The sequence below is a fragment of the Typopeltis vanoorti genome, chromosome 15 (genome assembly GCF_054136105.1).
Source record: "Typopeltis vanoorti isolate ZY-2024b chromosome 15, IOZ_Tvanoo_1.0, whole genome shotgun sequence".
Classification (NCBI taxonomy): domain Eukaryota; kingdom Metazoa; phylum Arthropoda; class Arachnida; order Uropygi; family Thelyphonidae; genus Typopeltis; species Typopeltis vanoorti.
Window position 1 is genome coordinate 85,409,719 of NC_143563.1, and position 21,827 is coordinate 85,431,545.

At 33.4% G+C, this 21,827-nt stretch overlaps 1 protein-coding gene across 2 annotated transcripts in view; it reads left to right on the forward strand.

Annotated features, from left to right (window-relative positions):
* row (zinc finger domain-containing protein relative of woc) overlaps positions 1 to 21,827 on the forward strand; it is a 249,864-nt gene that overhangs the window by 160,068 nt on the left and 67,969 nt on the right. For both annotated transcript variants that reach the window (XM_090404758.1, XM_090404759.1), the window contains 2 exons: positions 14,304 to 14,410; positions 16,237 to 16,407. In XM_090404758.1, the coding sequence (XP_090260884.1) occupies positions 14,304 to 14,410; positions 16,237 to 16,407 (278 nt within the window). The remainder of the gene's footprint in view (positions 1 to 14,303; positions 14,411 to 16,236; positions 16,408 to 21,827) is intronic.

Genomic DNA, 21,827 nt, shown 5'->3' on the forward strand with positions numbered 1-21,827 from the left:
CATATCAAAAGTAAGAGAGTAAATGTTAAGTAAGAGTAAAGTGGTAAATGTTACTGATGATAGGTATGAAAATGTAAGTTTCAATGAAAATGCAGGGATGAGACTGTGAGTATGAGTAAATAAATATTAATCACAACATGAAAATTGTGATGGAAAATCAATGACGAGAGAGAGAGAGAGAGAGAGTGATATGCAGAAGCTTTCACAGGCAAAGCATTAGCTTGAGTGGTTGGAGAAATGATTCTTGGCAAGTGATATGACTATTAATTCTTGTAGATAGGCTTATACGTTGGTAACACATGACTATTAAATTATTTTAGGAATTTACAACGTATACTGGAATATCAATTAAAAGAAACTTTAATAAATACTTTCCCTTTAATAATAAAATTTAATAATAATAAAAAAAAACTTTAATAATAATAAAAATGAATATATGATAAAACTTAAGAGAGAATTAGTATTGTATGGCAAGTCTATGATAAGTGGTATACTTGACAGGAGCATGAAATCTTGTTTTCCAGGTACAAAGATTGTTAGTGATACTCTTAGAATGCAAAGGAAGGTGATAAGTTTGATTTGTTTTTGTAGATTATTGTGATAATCTGCTAATCATTGTGATAAGGTTGATTTGTTTTGGTAGATATGAATGATTTGAAGGTGGCACATATGGAATGAGAGAAAATATAAACGAGTTACAGAAAGAAATCAAAAAGAAGTGTTACTGAGTGAGAGAGAACTAAGATTATTAAGTTTGTTGTCAGAGTATATTAGGAATAAATTGAGAAGAATAATGATTGCTAATTAGTGTATAGATTGTGCAGAGAGAATGATGTGCATGGAGTGAGTTTAATGTTCGACTGACTTATGTGTGATTATATTTGAATGGGTGGGAGAATTAGGTAACAAAAAAAATAGCATTATTCAAGGAGAGTTTGGAAGTTCGAAATCAGAGAAACTAAAACTGTTGAGGGCTGAGATGGGGTGGATGGGTGGGATGCAGGCGAGCATGTGTTGAGTGAGTGTGAGAGAAGAATGATCAAAAAATGCTGAATTTAGTTTCTTGGGTTTCAGATTTGAATGAGACAATCATTACAAGATGCAAAGGTAGTTGTGGATGCAGTTGGATATTGCAGTTCATTAACACTAATGACAAAAGCATCAGAAGTAAGCATGAAATTTTGGCATTGGTTAGTTCTACTTGTTTAAATATTATCAGCATCAGTGAGACTTGAAAGGTGGAGGATGATATATAATTTAAGGCACCTTGTATTTTCACTAAGAATAGGATGGGAGGTGTACTGCTGATTATAGCAGAAGAAAACTGACAAAAAGAGAATTGAGGTGGGGGCATAGGAGACAGTTCATTTGAAGCTATAAGATGTGGGTTAGCAGCGCAAAATATATAGTAAGCACTCTGCTGTAGACTAGTGGGATTGTGCAAAGATGCAATGTGGCAACACATTAGATAATGAATGGTAGGTGAATAATTATTAGGAGGACTTAAACAATCAGAGACAGATTGGGAACAAGAAAGGACATAATGGAGGAGACAGTTTAAGAGTAAAAGATCTGTGGATCCACAACCAAGATGGCTAGTCATGTTGACTCACATTATGGAGTGTAATCATGCTGTCTTGATGCTAGGGAGGTGTCTGATCTTGTGGAAATCTAGTTTCTCAAGTTTAGCCCACTTCTTCATTAAAGTATGCATATCATGAATGTCAGAAACAACAACAACAACAACAAAAAAAAAGAAAGATAAAGGAATGTATAAATTAAATAAATATTGCATTTTTAGTAGAATGACAGAATATTGTGATTAGCAATGACATTGCAATATAAAGTTAAACATTAAAAAAGAAAAAAAAAAAGATTGTGATGTGTCACAAAGAACTGTCACCAATGATGAAAGTTGGTGTTTTCAGTTCGATCTGGAAATGAAATACAAGAGCATGCAAGGTATGGAACATCTCTCCACAGATGGAGGTTAGGTTGCAAAAATCACGTATCAAGACTGTTTTTTTCGATGCTTCTGGAATTATCCACTGCGAATTTGTTCCTAGAGGGCACCACAGTGAACAGTCAGTGTTATTTAGGAGTAAAGCAACGTCTATGCACCTGCATGTGATGTGTCAGGAAAGAACTGTTCTACAACAACAACTGGTTTCTGTTGCATGACAAGGTGCCCGCTCACAGTGCGCTGCCTGTGAAGCAATTTCTGACTTCGAAGTCGATCTTTGTGATCGAACATTCCCCCTATTAGCCAGATTTGGCTTCCACAGACTTTTTCCTCTTCCTGAAGATAAAACGTGTCTTGAAAGGGAAGCACTTCAGCAACATTGAGGACATCCAACACAGTGTGACCCAGACACTGAAGGAGGTTCCTGTTCAGGACTGCCACTGTGCTTTCAAACACCTGTATGCCAGACGTAAACATTGTGTGTGGAGTTGGAGGGAGATTATTTTGAATCTGTGTAATTGACAGTTTCACATATAGTTTTTTGATATAGTAATTGTCTCATTACTTAATAGGTACACTGTTTAGAAAACATTTTTAACTGAATCCAATTACAGGATGTTTGGAAAGGATTGGCATCGGATATATGCACAAAAAATGAATATGTAATAAAATATGATGATAGAAGCACATGCAGTAAATCCCTATAAGGAAAGGTATCAAACAAGGTGATTGTTTAAGTTCATCTTTGTTTAACATAATTATGAATAAAATAACAGAATTGATGAACCAGAAATTAAATGAAATAAAAAAAATCACAAAAGAGAATTTAAGCTTGGTTGCATATGCAGATGATATACTATTATTTGGTAAATAAAGATACCCTCCAAAGGCAATAACAATAACCATTCAATTATCTGATCATATTGGGACATTTGCTCATCATCTAATAATTGAGGATTTGGATGTGCACCAGAAGTTGGTTGATATGCTTACCAGTTGAAATGGACTGGCTAATGGAAGGTTTGGCTATTTGAAGGGCTGATAATTGTGATAATTTACTGTATTTAAAGTACATATATATGGCAGTTATTATTATTTATTGTTATTATGTGACACTCCCAAGGAGTCTCCTATCTACAGTGTCATCTGCATCTTACCAATAGTATTTTTGTCTGTTAATTGTGTGTGTGTATTTTCTAACAAATTTACCTGATCAACCAGAAATTTAATTTCTGGGATGTGGGATGAAAGACCTGAGTGTTTGGGGAGAGAAAACCCTGCTACCACCATATGAGATTTGCTAACTTACCTTCAATTGAAAAAGCCCATATAAAGATACCTTTTATGAAAATCTGACCTGAATTTGAGAATAAAGCTAAGGTCTTTTGCAATCAAAGGGTGCAATGTCCTATTATTCTTCAAACTGCATTATGACAGCACTTTTCATGGAAGTATCAACAGAGAAAATAAAAAAAAAAAGTGGTATTTGTCAAAGAACCAATAAAATACCTGAGAATAACTGTTTAATAGTGAAATGTAACATTATCTGAAGTATAAATGCTTTTTTTCCCCCTCTTAACAACTTATACTTTGATACAGGATTAAAGAAGAATATAATTTCTTGACAATTATAATTTACTTTCTAAGTGAAAAATCTCTACAGGCTAAAGTAAAAGAACAATCTCTGAAGGCTAATAAAATTTCAGGATGTGTAAATTCAACAATATATATAAAAAAAAATAAAAGATCTAACTAAAGAAAAAAAATAACGATTAATATTTCATTAGTTCAACCATTATGCATGTAAAACAAGACTAGAAACATCAAAAATACAACCAATAAATATGACACAAGAAATAAAAAAACAGATATATGAGGAATATCCATTATAGTCTATAAATAAATGGATAAAAAAAAGAGAAGATTGGAATGATTGAGCATTTTTGGTATGAATATTCTTTCTAGATCCATTGTATTGATACCAAATCCATTTATTTTATTTATTTATTCATATGGAGTTTCGTCCCTTTTCTCCCCTGTCCCTATTTGAGCGAGTTGAGTCCCCCCCATGGGGGGGTTAAGTATTTATGGCTTCAGATCCGTGTGTTCACTGGGCTGGTTTGCATGCATGCAGGATGAAAACCCCCAGATAAACTGGGCAAAAAAAACCCTGCTGTCCACGCCCAAGACCGGCTAACTTGGCTATGACTGAGGAAGATCCTTAAGCTCCTCACGTCGGCAACGGGAATCGAACCCATGACACGCTTTCCCCAGGCATATGGTTGTGAAGCGCATAGCCACTAGGCTAACCGTGCAGACACTAAATCCATTGTAATGCTGTAGTGATAATTAATAATAATGGATTCAGCAAGAATAGTTAAATTAGTAAGAAATTGGAAACTGAATACAAAAAGACTAATTATTATCAAATAAATAAGTAAAAGATGGATAGACTGTATATATTGAAGTGTTACAACCATAACAAGTTTAAGCTTAAAGCAAATCTGGAATTGTTAAGCCCTACCCATCATTTGAAAGGCATGCTTTATGTGTAGCAGAAGACAGTTTGGGGCAGTGCCATGGCATAAGAAATTGCAAGCGAAGGGTGTTAGCAGTATTGGGAAGTGGTGAAGATCAAGGGGATGTGTATGTGTTGTAGTAGTATCATACTGCATAAGATTAGGAGGAAAAATTAGATCAGAGTTAAATGAATCAGTAGCTTCATTAAGCAGGAACTGAAAAAAAAAAGTTGTAGACATATAAATAAAAAAAAAATAGAAGTCATGAGTAGTACAAATACAAAGAACAGGTGAGAAGGACAATCAGCACATTAAAATCAGATTATGAGATTAAATGATTATTGCAGGCCAAAAGAAATCCCACAAAGTTTAGTGATAAATATGACAGGGACTGATGTGATAAGTAGATGAACTGGAGTTTCATCTACCTCTCACGTCAGTCAGACACACAGGTGATATTGCATTCAATGCCATGTGTATTACAAGAAGTAGCAGATGAATTGTCTTTGCCTCTGACCAGGTATTTAATTTCAGTCTCAGCTCTTGGAAGGATCCCAACTGAGTAGAAAGAGGACAAAATAATTTCATTAATAAAAGATGCTCTGATACAAAAGCAGCAATATATAGACTGATCAGTATCTCTGAGTAGTGGTTCATGTATCGAAGAAGTTGGTATGGGCAGAATTCAATATAGCATGCATAAGAATATGATAACTAAATACTTAAGGAATTGACAGTGTACACTAGAAATATAAATTAAATCAACTTTAATATATACTTTCCGATATTTCGGCAACGTCACGTTGCCATATTCATGGGAACTTAAGATAAAGACACGTGCACACAAGTACTACATAACAGCAAATGAGAAACGAAGCAAGGAAGCTACTGTTTTCCTAAAGTCCTGATGGTTGCCCCCTGGTGGGCTATATTAAGAAGGAATAAGAATATGATACTCTATATGAAGGGATAACATGGCTTTGTAAAGGGTAGGGCTTAAGTAATTTACTCACTTTCTATAATAAAGTGAAAAGTTGGGTTGTATAAAAGAAATAACTGTGTTGATGCTGCTGGATGTTGCATAGGCATTTAATAAGATATCACACGGAACTATATTATGTAAATTGGAGCAAATGGGAATGGACATAAAGCTGGGAACTAGGTAAGAGGCAGGGTGGATAGATATCAAAGATATTCAGTGATCATTGGTATGTCACAGGACTCAGCACTTGAGCCATTGCTATTTAATTTGTACATTGATGATATAGGAAATGATTTGATAACGAATATCTATTTGTTTTACTGATGATACAAAACTGTGGAAGGCTATCTTAATTTCTCCAACTATTTGTAAACTTTTTTTTATGGAACACTTTGAAAGACATCTATTCGACAATATTTCACTAAGACCCACAAATTGGTATAGATATATTGATGATGTTTTTGCATTTCGAGGCTCTTCTTCTGACTAACAGATACTTTTATCCAAAATAAATGCAGTTCATACCAGGATCCAGTTCACTTTAGAAAAAGAAGACAATCAAATAGTCTTTTTTGATCTACTATTCGTTCATCAACCAGATGGCAGCCTACAATTTTCAGTATTTCGGAAGAAGACTCATATCTGCTATATTCCTGCAGAACCAACCACACCATCATTAAAAAAAAACAAAAAAAAAACAGGACTATCATGACCTTAATACATCATGCTTATATTTGTGCTTATATGTTCTTCAGATGAACTTCAGAAATAATTACACCATATTAAATCAACTCTCTTATCAAATGGTTTAGTGAAATCTTTATCAAAATAGCATTTGACAGTTACAGAAGTCCTCTACCTTTTGCTCAAGAGGAAATCGCTCATATTTCTCTCCCTTATGTGCATAAAATTTCTGAACATATACATGTAGGCAAACATTTTAAACCCTCTGAGCATTTTTGTTGCTGTTCATCCTGTTAGAAAAATCTCTAGTTTACTCATGTCTCCTAAGGACAGGATTCCTCCTTTTGGTTTTTAAGGTGTGTTTATCAGATTCCTTGTTCTTGCCTTATCTTATTATGGACAGTCTGAAAGATTTGTTTTTATATGTTGCAAAGAACATAATTCTTATCAAGTACCTTGAGCCTGAACTGTCAGGACATGCTGAACATAGCAACTCCACCAAGCAGAGTTCATATAATTGGATTTCTGATGGAACATCTTTATAAAGAAACTTGTGAAATGTTGCTCCATTGGTCTAATTTAAAGAAACCTGTTGGTCTATGTTTATTACTTTATGGAAGATAGTACTTTTTTCTATATGCTAATCTTTCCTAACAATTATATATATTTATTTAAATTAAGGGGATATTTATACCACATTGTTTCAAAACTGAATAAGAAACTCAAAGATCGGAATCAAAGAGTTTCATGCTGAATATAGTAAACTATAAAAGTATTGGCGGATACTAGCGTAAGCCAAAGCACGTAGTACAAACCTTTACCCACCTTTGCAACTCGTGGCAAAGCTCTGATCACTATTCTTAGTATTTCCCATAATGTATCAGTAGTGATCAGAGCTTTACCCATCTTTGCTACAAGTTGCCCTAGTTTGTACTAAGTGCTTTGGCTTATGCTAGTATCCGCCGATACTTTTATAGTTTACTATATTCGGCATGAAACTCTTTGATTCCGATCTTTGAGTTTCTTATTCGGTTTTGAAACAATGTGGGATTTAATATCCTCTTAATTTAAATAATGTTACATCATCGAAATGAAGCCTATTGGCTCTTTATTTAAATAATATATATTTATATATTTAAAAAAAAAATAGGAAATGTTGATCATTTTTGTTATATTACTTTAGCTACTATGGTAGTGCTTTTTAGAATTTTCTGTTGTTTAATTGCTGTTCCATTTCTACTGCGGATATCTATGAAACACAAGTGAAAATTTTACAAATAAACATCAAGATTTTCCATGTGAGGTTTCTGTTTTGCATTATTATTCTTAGTATGACAACTTATGGTATTCCAATTTTGAAACAAATTCATATTAAATAGGCTGACAGTATATAAAAAAAAAAGATAAAGATTTTAATTTATGTAGCAAAGTTTTGCACTTTGGGATCAGAAGATTACAAGCATTTTATGATATTACTTTGGTGGAACTTACGGCAGGAAATTGGCAAGACTGAGGATTTAAGAGTGGCAGTGGATTGGAATTTGAATATCAGAGGGTATGTTGCGTAAGTGGACAAATTAGCCTTAAGGATCACTTTGATATTGAAAAACTCATTGAAGAAAGAGAGATTATTACCTCTTTAAAAGGCTCGTTGACTCATTATATGACTGGTGGCAAAGTGGTTAGTGGAGACAGAGTTGTGAAGTGGGTGCCCTTCCTTGATGACTCTCTGGACTCCATGGAGGTGTCACACAATAATAATAATTTCCTGGGAATGTGGAAGTGTTGGAGAGAATCCAAGATTACTGATTAAAATGGTAATTGGTCTGTGGAGTCTGTTCTCATACTCCTTATGAGGACAGGCTGAAGGTTTGTGGGGTACAAAGTTTAGTTGATGGGGGTAAAGGGAGGATATGATTGAAACTTGTAGATTACTAATGGAGTTTTATAGAGTAGATGCTGAAAAAAACATTCCATTGCTTGTCCAGAGAGCATAGGAGTTGCCTCCTGAAAGTTGTGTAAGAGGCTTAGTTTTTTTCTTCCCCTTTCTTATTATACTTGCCACTCTATTAGCCTGCACTTTAAATGCTTCATGCAGTTATTCATTTATTCCAAGTTTATATTTCCATCATAATCTTCTCTTCTATAGTTCTCGCATAATTTCCTTATTCAACTATTTGACACCTGCTCTGTTTACCCCTTTGGATGCTATTTTTATTGAGGATTATGTGAACTTTAAAAAAAAAATTTTTATTGTAGCCATTATATATATAAAAAAAAACTTTCACAAAATCCTCCATAAAAATGGATTAAAAGCAAAAAAAAAGATGACAAGAATGCCAAAGCCATACCATACATCAGGGGCATTTAAAAAAAAAAAAAATAGATAGAACACTACTTAAATACAATATTAAGACAACCTTCAAACCCCATGGAAAATTAAGAAATTTACTTAGCTCTTCCAAAGATCCTCTTCCATATCTTGCCCACCTGGTTTACAAAATTCAATGTACCTGTAACCTACCTTACATAGGGGAAACAGGATGCACTATCCCAATTAGAAAAGATGAAGACATATGTCACATTAAATACCTCCACTATGGTAAAACAGGCCTGTCAGATCACATGCCACAGGATTGACTGGAAAGGCACCAAGTCCTTACACTCCACCAAAACCTGGTTTGAAAAAAATTCAAAGAAGCTTGTGAAATGCTGGAACATCATCCAAATCTGAACAAGAATGATGGATTAATTAATCCAAGAATTTGGATGACCCATCTTCAACCTGTATAGCATCCAAACAACCCCAAACAGAAGAAAATCTTAATACAAGAGGATTTCAGAAATTGTTTAATATAGTACTTTTTTTTTCCACCAGAGTTCATGCTAGGGTAAATTATTAACAAACATTTAGATTCGTCTTACTTTTGTGTAGTGTATTGTCATGCAGCTTGTCTGTATATATGTATGTTTTTCTGATGATGACCTCAATACACAGGTCAAATGTTACTTTCTTGATGATAAGTAATTATTCTAACACATGTGTTGTCTCCATAAATTCTTCACTATGAATGCTGACCACTGTGTAACCTTAAAAGTAACAATTATTATCAAATCTAATATATTTAACCCATGAGATCCTTCATCTCTAAATATGAGACAGTGATCCTTTAAGAACTAAAAAAAAAAATTCTCTTTGCTTTCTTTCATATGTTATTTCTTCCTTTCAGTTTATATTTTTAAAATTAAAATCACTCATGATAACCCTTTTTGCATTACTAAACCAATTTTCCTTAGAATTTCTTTCTCATTACATTCATTATTTTCAGGTCTGTAACAAACACCAATGAAATATCTCTGTACTAACATTTATTTTACGCCAAACACTTTCAAAACCAATCTCACAACTGCTCCTAGTTGTTCAAACCCATCATCAGCAATATCCCTCTCCCATCTGTGTGGATATCTTCCAATTTTTATTAACTTCCTATTCAACCGAGTCTCCCAAGTCCAAGTGGAAATCATATTATCTTGGCTATATCATCAAGAAGGTAGAGTTCCTTAAGTGTGACCCTCTTCACTATCCAAGTGAACTCAATTACTGAATAGCTTCCAATAGGCAATTGCCTTTATGTCAGTGACTTCACAATTTACTGTCACTCCTGCAAAAGGCAACTTCAACAAACAAACAATCAATCTTGTCTCTTCATAGTTATGGGTTCAAGTTCTCTGCAGAAAAAAACTGTATAATTTTACTTAAAACGCACTCTCTGCCCTGATCTTGAGTTAAGAATGGGACATTTGAATTTAAATTTGTTGATATGTACATACTGAACGTTGAACACTGATTTTATTTTTTCATTTATCTTGTTATAACTTTTTATTAATACCTTGTATAGAACTAATTATTAATACCTGGTGTAGATAACTATTTATTAATACCTCTAACATGCAGATACTTAACACTTTGTATATCCATTTTATTTTATCCACTAATTTATCTCTGTATAAGTATTTATTTATATCCTATGTTCTGCTGTAACCTGTATCCTGGTGTAGTATGACTTTTGCTGTTCTTGCACCATTAAATCACAAATCATTCATTCAAGCAAAATTCCCCCTCCATTTTTTTTTAAACATACGTACGGTCACTTATAAACTCGGCAGCCTATCTTAATTGTGGAAAACGAAGGAGAAGAGTGCCCATAAACTTTTATGAACTTTGAACGAATTTCTTTTGGCATTAAACTTTCTTTTACAAAGAATTTTACAACTGCACAATACTCAATTTTATCCATTTCAAGGCACTTTTGCTTGCTGTATAAAATAAACTACTTGATAGAATGACTTGTTGCAATTTCACATGGATGCTTATGACAGATGCACAAACTTAGAAGAAAAAAAATAGTGACGATAGTGCCGCCATCTATGGTCGAAGCCTAGAACTTTTCAGACCACCCACATATGTGTATACTCCAGATGATGACCTTAATATGAAGGTCTAAATGTCAGGAAATTAAAATTATTATTTTTAACATGGTTGTAGAGTCCATAGTTTGTCAAAAATGAATGCTGATCACCATGAAACACCAAAGGAAAGGATTCATCCATTATGCTGTGATAATCTTTCGCATTTCACTCTCATTGAGAGGTACCTCTCAAAGTTACCATTATTGAAAGCAAGAAATGCATAATTCCTTGCATGTTACATTCAGATGTATAAAGCTAAATGTATGTGTATACTTTTATATTACTAAACCTTTTATTGTGTTTTGTTGTTCATCTCAAGAAAAATTGAGAGAAATTCCATATTGTAATGTATGAATTATTTTTATGATTGTGAATCAGCTTGTGATACTTAATTGAACAAAGTTCAAAGAACAAAGAAATACAAATCTGACAATGTTTTTTGTTTTTAATGAACTTCCTTTAAGATTATTTTTCTGAAACAATTAGGATGTAAATAAGTTATATGTTTGAAGTCTTCAAAATTTGCTGCTTGTTCTAAAATTAAGTTTTTGTTTGTTTATTTTGTTTATTATTAGGATGAATTATGCTGTGATAATCTTTCGCATTTCACTCTCATTGAGAGGTACCTCTCAAAGTTACCATTATTGAAAGCAAGAAATGCATAATTCCTTGCATGTTACATTCAGATGTATAAAGCTAAATGTATGTGTATACTTTTATATTACTAAACCTTTTATTGTGTTTTGTTGTTCATCTCAAGAAAAATTGAGAGAAATTCCATATTGTAATGTATGAATTATTTTTATGATTGTGAATCAGCTTGTGATACTTAATTGAACAAAGTTCAAAGAACAAAGAAATACAAATCTGACAATGTTTTTTGTTTTTAATGAACTTCCTTTAAGATTATTTTTCTGAAACAATTAGGATGTAAATAAGTTATATGTTTGAAGTCTTCAAAATTTGCTGCTTGTTCTAAAATTAAGTTTTTGTTTGTTTATTTTGTTTATTATTAGGATGAAAAGTCTAATTGGTATGAGGTATTTGTAGGACTATGTTCTATACATTTGAAGTGCTAAATAATCTTGCTCTATTTAAAGAGAAAAACACACTTGATGGAAATAATTTTTAAAGGTACCTGTGGCATGACTATAAACAACAAATTACACAATAACCACAGTAATTAATTTTAATGAAATGAAAGTACAGATATTTTGTACTGAAAATAACAGTACATCATCAGTGCGTAGAAACACGCAAATCAAAGAAATGGGAATACAAGGTACATATAACAATTGGTTTACCAATTAAAAATGGTTAGAAATTAATTAATATATTAAAACTATTTTTGATGGTTACATAAAATGAAAATTTACCAAACTTTTGGGAGAGAGACAATCATTCAGATTCAGATTTGGCTGATGTAAAAGGGCTTCACAACTTTCTTTGAAAAGACGTTCATATTTAAAACTGCTTCTATGTAGAAGACGAGCTTCATTACACTAGATACTATGTTGTGCCAGACCAGACTTTTGAGGTTTCTTGTATTCACTATAATACTGATGTTCATTAATTCTTTTTTCCCACTGAATGGCCTGCCTGCCTACCCAAAGTATGTTAATTACATTCACAAGATATCTGGTCAATGCCAGCTAATGATAGAGGTAACAGTTTGTCTTTTGTAGATGATGACAGATGAGAAATTTTGTTGATAGGAAAATAGGTGGGAATAAGGTGATACTTCAAAATTCTACCAATCGGTTCACCAATGCCAGAAATATGAGGGATTGGAACTCTGTGGTCTGTTGAAGAATCCTGAGTTGTTGGAACATAGGAGTCAATTATCTGCTGGATTTGATGAGGGTTGTAATTATTAAATTCCATTAAAGTTTTGATAGTGAGAAGTTCTCGTTGTATGCTTGAGGGAGAGAAGCATACGTTATGTATGTGCTCTATTGATTAAAGACTTGATAACACCAATTTATTGAGAGGTGTGATGAGCAGACATTTGATGAATGTATCAGCCAGTAAAGGTAGGTTTTCAATAAACACTAGTTGATATATTACTGGAGGCTGTGCGTATAAGAAGGACGTCCAAGAATGGTAAACTACCAGCCTTTTATTTTTTCCATGATTAATTGAATACACAGATGAAGGCTATTGGTCTGTTGTAGGAAAGTGGTAAGTTCATTTTGAGAATGAGGCCAAACAGCAAAAACATCAACATAACAAAACCAATGAGAGGGTTGGGGATGAATGAATGAGAACAAGTTATCTTCCAGATATAGTTTGCCAAAGGTTGGAGACAGACTGCTATACCTTTGGCAAAGGTGGAGACAGAGGGTTACCATGGCATTGCCTTCAACTTGTCTATAGATCTTGTTTTTCCAGCTGAAATATCTTGATTCTATAATAGATTCAAAAATCCTCGCAATATGAGGAGGGTAATCATTATATAGTAAATTAACAGTATCAGATAATGGAATATTGGTAGAGAGGGAAACAATGTCAAATCTAACAAATCTGACTCTTGTATTTGAATATCCTTGATTTTTCTCAAGAAAATGTGTGGAATTCTTGATGAATGATCTGGATTTTCCAGTATGAACAGTTAATAAATGTGACAGAAATTTAGCAGTTCTATAGGTGGAAGAGCAAATACAATTCATGATGGGTCTTACTGGATAACTTTCTTTATGAATTTTTGGTAGACCATATAAAACATATATGGTCCGAATATATATTTGGTAGATCATAATCAAACTAACAACTTCATCAAGCAGCTTTTTTGTGTTTTTGTAGGGTTATAACTGATTTCTTGATAGGTGGAGGAAGATAGGTGTCTCTGCTTCATTATGCAAGAAAGGAATTTCATCTGAAGTTTCAAGAGGATTTAGGAAATCAGATGCCGGTGAATTTGGCTCCATTTAATCATGCAGTAATGAAATAGAGCTGATTGGTTCTCTGTAGCTTTTTTTTTTAAGAATTGGCATTAAAGTTTACTAGAATTTTAAACAAGGTTGCATCCCATACTCTGACCATGTGTAGGCCTAAGTCAGTTCTCTGCAGTGTTTACAAGCCATGTGGAGGTCTCCTCCTAGTTCTTTGACCCTTTAGTGATCCCAGAGCTATTCAAATTTCTGAAATCAGATAATTGTTGTTGCTTCCAGGGATCATTTTCTTCCTCTCAATGAATGCAGAAATATTTTGTTATTTATTTTTTTTATCAGAATATTTAATATTTGCATTTTCCCCCAATTGAAATATCCTGATGGAAGATTTGCTTAACCCTAACCCTTTTGGCAGTATCACTGGATATATGTTATACCAGATATGCTTTTATTATACATTACTATAAAACAGTAGAAATGCAGCATTATTTTGATGGTTTAAAAAATAAGTAGTAATAAAAAAAATGCTTTTTTTTTTGTTTGCTGATAAGTGATTTAGAGAACAACAGAAAATACATGTTATGTATTGTTTATTATTCTCTCAATGAGTTATCAGGTAAGATTGGTCTAAACACTAGGATTACCAAATTCAGTTTTTTTATCTTAATTTTTTTCAAGCTAGATTTTCTTATATTTGAATATTTATAAGATATTGTTATTGACCAATTAGAATCCCCCAATCTTGTTTTAATTACTATATATCATTATATTATATTGCAATTTTTGTAATTTAGGTGATGGAGAGACAACCATAATGATTTTAGATGAATATTACTATGCCAGAATGGCACCAGATGAAAAGTTGATTAATACAGATGAAAAGAAGAATTATCAATATAAAGTAAGTGTGGATCAGTTTCTAAATTGTGCTTAATGACCTATTTTTTTATCTGATTTTTTCTATCTAATTTTGTTGGTTGTAATTTTTCAGCTCTCATCAGCAATACCCTACCTCCTGTCCTATTCCCTCTATCCGCCCTGAAAATACAATACCCTTTATATTCTATTCCTGTAACTATATCATTTTCTTTCAACCAGGTCTCGATGATGCCTATAATTTTTGGCCAAGTCATTGCATTTTAGTATCTCCTTGTATCCACAATTAACCTTGTGTAATGTCATTACCAACCGAATTGGAAACCTGTGAAATCTTATTCAGCATTGCCATACATCAATAAACTGCATACTATTTCTCCTGCACAATCTCTTTGTGATTCATTAGCAGTTATGGTCCTTCTTCTCTACTCTGTTCTATCATACCGAGGTGGCAGATTCACAGTTTTTATATACTTACTCTGCACTTTTTCATCTTTCAACAGCTATTTCATATCTTCTCTCATTTCATATTTCTCCCCTTTCAAATCATTTGTTCCTTCCATAACAATCATCTCTTTCACTTCTCCCTTTTAGAAACTAACAGTATCATTAACATCCTGGATTTTGCACCTGGGAAACATGCTTTCATCACTTGCTCATTAAGTATACTCCCTCTTCTCATCGAATCTCTATACAATAACTTATCCTTATTTCCAGGTTCTACATTTCATACTTTCTGAATTCTCATTTTCTTTCATTCTCCTGCCTGATGTTGCTCCAGCTCCAATTTTGTCCTGTGAAGAATGCCATGTAAACTTGCTATTTCACCATCACTTCATTATCATCCACATTACTTTCAGCCATTTCTTTCATGCTCTCATTCTGTGCACTATCATTCATTATTTCAGATTTGGCCAGAACACTTTCTCTATCTTTCCTTACATCATTAACATTCATGAATTCATTTTCTCACTTTCCACACGACTTGCATATCTTCCACTGGCACGTGAAAATTTTATAACAAATTCTCTTTCCATTCTTGCCTTCGTACCACAACTCATTCACTCTTGGCAGTGAATACATAAAACATACAGTACATCTTACCAAATCCCTCACGCTAAAACTCAGTGAAAAAAGAAGCCTTGGCTGTCATTTTCCTTGTATGCATTGGTGCCATGTATTAAAATGCTTCATAAATGATATGCCTTATTAAATTTCACACACACACACACACACACACACACACACACATGCCATTACAGTTTAAAATAAGTAAGATATAAGAAAAAATAATTACTTAAATTGCTAATATTCACTTAAAGACTTATCTGTGGAACACAGCTTTTGCTCTGCTTTTGTCCCATATGAGACTGGCATTGTTGCATCATACACACCATGCATCTTTTATAGAAAAACTGAGTAACTTATGAAAAGCATTGCTATATAAAATGATGGTGAAGTGAAAAGTTTTATAATGAACATTTAGAATTCAAATCATAAACATTCTCTTATTATTTTGGTATTGGGTATTTTAATTAATTTAATTTTAGTTTTACTTTCATTTACTTTTATTTTATTTTACTTACTGTTCTATCATAACTGCATATCATGACCACACAATATTAACCATGCTTTGTATCAGTTATGTCGCCCTGAGATGCAGGTAAAAATGGGATGTTTTCACTTTTTTTGGGGGGTGGGGGGAAGAAGCTACATACTTTAACTAAATCTCAAACAGTATTTGAGTAAAGAAAATATTCAACATTTATGCTCTATTAATTTTATTTTGGAAAAAGTGGTGTTATAAAATTAACATTTTCTTTTTTTTTTTTTTCTTTCATTATATTTTAGTGTCATATCTGCAAGAAAATTATAGATAACAATATCAAAGTGATGAAACATATAAATTCTCACATTGAAAATAGTCGGCAGCGCAATTTAGATCTCAGTGATTTGACACAGTGCAAATATTGCTATAGAGATTTTGAAACTCCATATAGTATGCAGTGTCACATGGAATCAGTAAGTATTCAAAAAATTATACATTTTTTTCCATTAAATAGTTTAAAGTAAATAGCTTACCTTTCTCATTTAACATTTTAAACATGAATCAATACTTTTGATTTTGCTGATATACAGAACAGACAATCATATTTTGATGAAATGCATGTAAGTAATACATGTACCTGTTAAAAAAACATTTAATTTTCTTGACCAAAAAGCTCTGGAAAGACTTTTATTGGGATTATATTGATCAAGTGCATATAATAAACAACTAAGTATACCAACTAGTTTCACCAACTAAGTCTGTTGGCATCTTCAGGGTACATAACTGATGTAAGGCACTAAAAAGTAAAAAAACTGTTACAAACTATAATCAACCCATTCCAATTATATTAAACAAAGAACAGAGTGCGTACAATACATTCATAGAGCGTGGATGATATCACTTATTGTTATTTAGGAACGTTCTATAGTTGGCACTGTATTGTATTGTATTGTATTGTACGCGCTCTGTTCTTTGTTTAATATAATTGGAATCGGTTGATTATAGTTTGTAACAGTTTTTTACTTTTTAGTGCCTTACATCAGTTATGTACCCTGAAGATGCCAACAGACTTAGTTGATGAAACTAGTTGGTATACTTAAGTTGTTTATTATATGCAATTGATCAATATAATCCCAATAAAAGTCTTTCCAATACATGTACCATTTACATGTTTTCTAAATTCAGTTTTTTGCTGTTGTTGTTGTTGTTTAACTGATTAATAATTCTATAGAAATGATGTATATGGATATTACAATAGGACTGTATTAGCAGTAAATATTTTAGATATGTGTGACATAATAAACTGAATGAATAGACAATATTGTGATATGCTATGCTTGAAGCATGATAAAATGAAACATAAAAAAAGAAAAAAAAGATGCAATTAAAATTGCTATTGGTGGTCTTAAAAATAGCATAATTTATTTATGTAGTACAGAAACACACACATTTTATGATTATCATTTCATGAGTTGGGAAATCATTTTGCAAAGCATTCGTATTTCCAAATTTAGGGACACAAAACACACATGTTGAAATGATTATTTTACTTATTATTAATAAAATAACACTTGACATTTCGACCCCTGTATTGAGGTCATCATCTGAAGGATACATGTGTATAAGAAACCAAGCTACTTGCTCTTGCACTCAATAAAGGTAAATTAAATCTACGCTGTTAATTAATCTTTTTCTCTTATTCTTAGCCTGACCTCTAGTGATAAAAAAAACAAATAAATAAATAAAATAAAATAAAAATTTTAAAAATAAATAAATTAAATAAAAAACTACAATAAACTCTGCTAAAGTCCTCCAGTACTAAGATTACTACGATTCTTCTGGATTTGTACAGTTCAGATTGTTATACTACAATTTTCTTCTGGACTTGTACAGTTCAAGTTGCTATTGAATGTTAAGGGGGGGGGGACACTTCACCTAGTCTTATTGTATTGAGATTTTTCTTTGGCTTGTTCTAGTTGCCATAAAGGTTGCAAATGGGTCCTCCACATCCTTGGAATGGTTAGACCATCATTTTTGTTTGGATTTGGATTATGTTTGAACATTTCACATGCTTCTTTAAATTTCCTCTCGAACCAGGTTTTGGTGCGGGGTAGGGACTTGGTACCTTTCCAATCAATTCTGTGGTATGTTTGGAGTGCGTGGTCAGAAAGGCCGGTTTTTCCAAAATGGGGGTATTTTATGTGTCGTTTGTGTTTGTCCTTCCTAATTGGGATGGTTCACCCTGTTTCCCCTATGTATGGTAGGTCACATGTGCATTGTATTTTGTAAACCCCTGGGTGGGCTAGGTGTGGAAGAGGATCTTTTGAAGAACTGAGTAGGTGTCTTAATTTTATTGGGGGTTTAAAGGTGGTTTTGATGTTGTATTTGTGTAGTGTTCTGTCAATTTTTTCGGAAATGCTTCTAACATAAGGTATGGCAATAGCATTCTTGAAATCTTTTTTGTTTTTAGTGGTATCTCTGTGGTGGATCTTGTGAATAGTTTTTTTACTGTATCCATTTTTCATAAATGTATGGTTGATGATCTTGTATTCCTGGTTTAGAGCTTGTTCATTTGAACAAATTGTTTGAGCTCTGTGTTTAAGGGTGCTTATGACCCTTAGTTTTTGTGAATTTTGCAAAGCAGACTGCCATGAACAGACTGGTCAGATTTTTGGGCCAGTTCAAAAAGTTCCCTACTGGTATCTCAGTTTTAATTAAAAATATATTTGAATATATTTAATAACACACACACATTATTACTGTAATAATTTAAAAATAATATATTTACATATACACTGTTTAGAAAGAAGTCAACAGAAACCTCATGAGCAAGGTACATTGTGCCATGTAATGAGTCGTGTTTGTAGATGGTATAAATTGAAGGAACAGAATGCTCCTAAGTGAGTGCAAGTCTGGGTGAAATGGCTGTGAGAAGGGAACTGACAGAGTTTGAAAGAAGCATTGTGCTATGTTGCAGGCCAATGTGTTCAGCAAATTGTTGAACACATTGGGCCATCCCAGGTCAACAATCAGTGGTACCTACTGATGTCGACGCCCTGTGAAGCACAGGGAGTCGACTGCAAGTGATATCCATAGTGGATGTCACCACACTCACCAAATGTGACTGTGGAAGGGCTACTAAGGATAATATGTGAAAACTATTATTTGTCATCAGGCATGTGGAGTTTCGAGCATTGATTGGAACATGAATCTGCACAAAAACATTCAAAACTGAGTCTTACAACATGGGTTTCCATGATTGAACTGCACATTACCCAAATCAACATGCAGCATCATCTTTAGTGGTGCAACAAGCATGTACAGAGGGATGTGGACACTTGAAATCTTATGGGGCAATGAATCATGCTACACCCTCTATCGAGCAGATAGATGGGTATGGCAGACGACCAGTGAACGTCTCTTGGCAGAGTGTATAACCCCAACTATGAAATTCAGAGGTGGTGGTATAACGGTGTGGTCCTGGTTTGGCCTTGGACCTCTATGTTGTGGTGCCATGAACCTTTAACTCCAAGAGGTATCCGAACATTCAGGACAATGCAATGCTTCCTACTTTGTGGCATTTCTATGGAACTAGCCATTGTCTCTATCAGCAAGACAATGCATTATGTCATTGGGGAGGTCAAGGGATTCTGCCCCACAACAGTTCAGGACCTCATTACATGCCTATAGGTCAAAAATTCTCACTGATCAGCAAATAGTATACTTCTTTGTTTTGGGCCAGTTATAAAAGTTCCCTACTAGTTTTTTTTTTCCCTCTCCATCTTTTTTATATTCTTCATCCACATGGCACTTTGTCTTCTGGTGGTGACCTGCATATTTACTTTCTTTTACACTGTCAAATTATGGAGTAAGCCTTATCTTAGAAAATCACCCCTGTGGCTATTTCCTAAGATATGGTTTAAATATTGAATTTTCTGCATTTAGATTGTTTCAATTTTTGCACTTTATTTATTTTTTTTTTTTCACTAGTTTGTTCCAGAGCCTTCTGTTGCAGTCTTTTCAGTCCACTTTATTTTATTTATTTATTATTGTTACTATTTTAATTATTTATTATCATTATTACTTTATTTTTCATAATCATATTTTTTTAAATAAGATTATAATTTTCAAATCATAATTTTTTAAACTCAAGAAAATCGACCGTAGAACCCACATTATTTCAGACATTAAATATATTGTTAGGGTTAGGGACCACGAGATGGCGGCACATTTGAGCCGTCTCTCTTCACTGAGCACCGCTTAATTAGTGATAGCCTTGGGCCATCTATCTCTGATTGGTACCAGTGGAGATTGAACTGCCCACTCAGTCTCCAAAAGTTAGATAGGGCTAAATGGCCTTGCCTACTCCCCGTATACGGGAATAAAAAGGCGTTAGCTGATTTTTTTTTTTTTTATAATTTTTTAAAAACTTTTTTGAAGGGTTGTGAATTTCTTCAACTTACAAAATCCCATTCAAAAGGGGAAAAGGGGCAGTAGAATGGACTATTTTCCCCTCTTCCAAACTCTTCTTTGCACCCTTTCCACAGCTTCTTTATCCCCTTGGAATCCAGTAGACCAAATCTCCGCACAATAATCCAGAGGCAAAATGACTTCCTTATTTTCACATGTCAAAGTTCGCTTCAACATTGCAATTATCCTCTTGAGTTGTATTTGCAACTTTTTATATGTGACCTTTACACTTCAAATTTCTATCCACCATTATGCCAAGATCCCTTGCCTTCTCAGTTTCTTGTAATATAGTGCTACTGTTACATTGGATGAAGAGTTTGGTGTGCATGAATATGAGGTTGAATAGCTATTGCATAACCTGAATAAGAATTTGTTTATAGAGATAGATGGAATATCAATCCATTTGCTAAAGGAACGTTCAGCCGAACTGGCTTTAACTTGAGTCTCAGCATAACTCCACATAATATAATATGCTGCTGGAACTCTAATCATGCTAAAGTGCATAACTTTACACTTACTAACATTAAACTGACAGCTGTTTTTGTTGCCCAGATTTCCAGTCTATTCAAATCTGGAAATCTGGGCAATTGCTGAATATCAGTAGCATCCCTGATTTTTATAAAAATTGTTAATAATATTAATAATATATTTATTTACCGAGGCAATGTCACTTTCCAAGCCAACAAGAAAAAGAAAAATTGCTGATGAGAGGAGAAAATTTCAAGAAAAATGGGAATTAATTACTTCTGCACTGAAACAAAGGACAAAATTGTGTGCATTATTTGTAACGAAACAATTAGTGTCGCCAAAGAATATAATATAAAAAGGCACTACGATAAAATTCACAAAGAACAATATTCACGGTTTGAGGGTAAACTGAGAGAAGAAAAATTAAGAATTATGACGAATTCACTTCAAAGTCAATAAGTATTTTCAAAAATTATGAAAGATAATGAATCAGCAGTGAGAGCCAGTTATAAAATCAGCTATTTATTGGCAAAACATTCCAAACCTTTTAGTGACGGTTCCTTGGTTAAGGAGTGTGTGATAAAAGCAGCCGAAAATGTATGTCCCAAAAACGTGCAAGTATTTCGCGATATTTCTTTGTCCAGAAATACTGTGATGGAAAGAATAACCGAAATGGCAGATAATCTGCATGACCAGTTGCAAGAAATATCCGCAAATACAGTGCTTTTTAATTGCACTTGACGAACGTTTTGATAACGTAGCTCAAGTAGCTTTGTTTCTTTGGGCTTGCGATGACAATATGAATATTACTGAAGAGTTCTTGGAAATGATTCCCATTCATGGAACCACTACAGGGGAAGACATTTTTGACACCATGTGGAGCATTTTTGAAAAATGCCAACTTCCTCTGAACAGGCTCGTAGCAGTGACAACCGATGGTGTTCCAGCAATGATA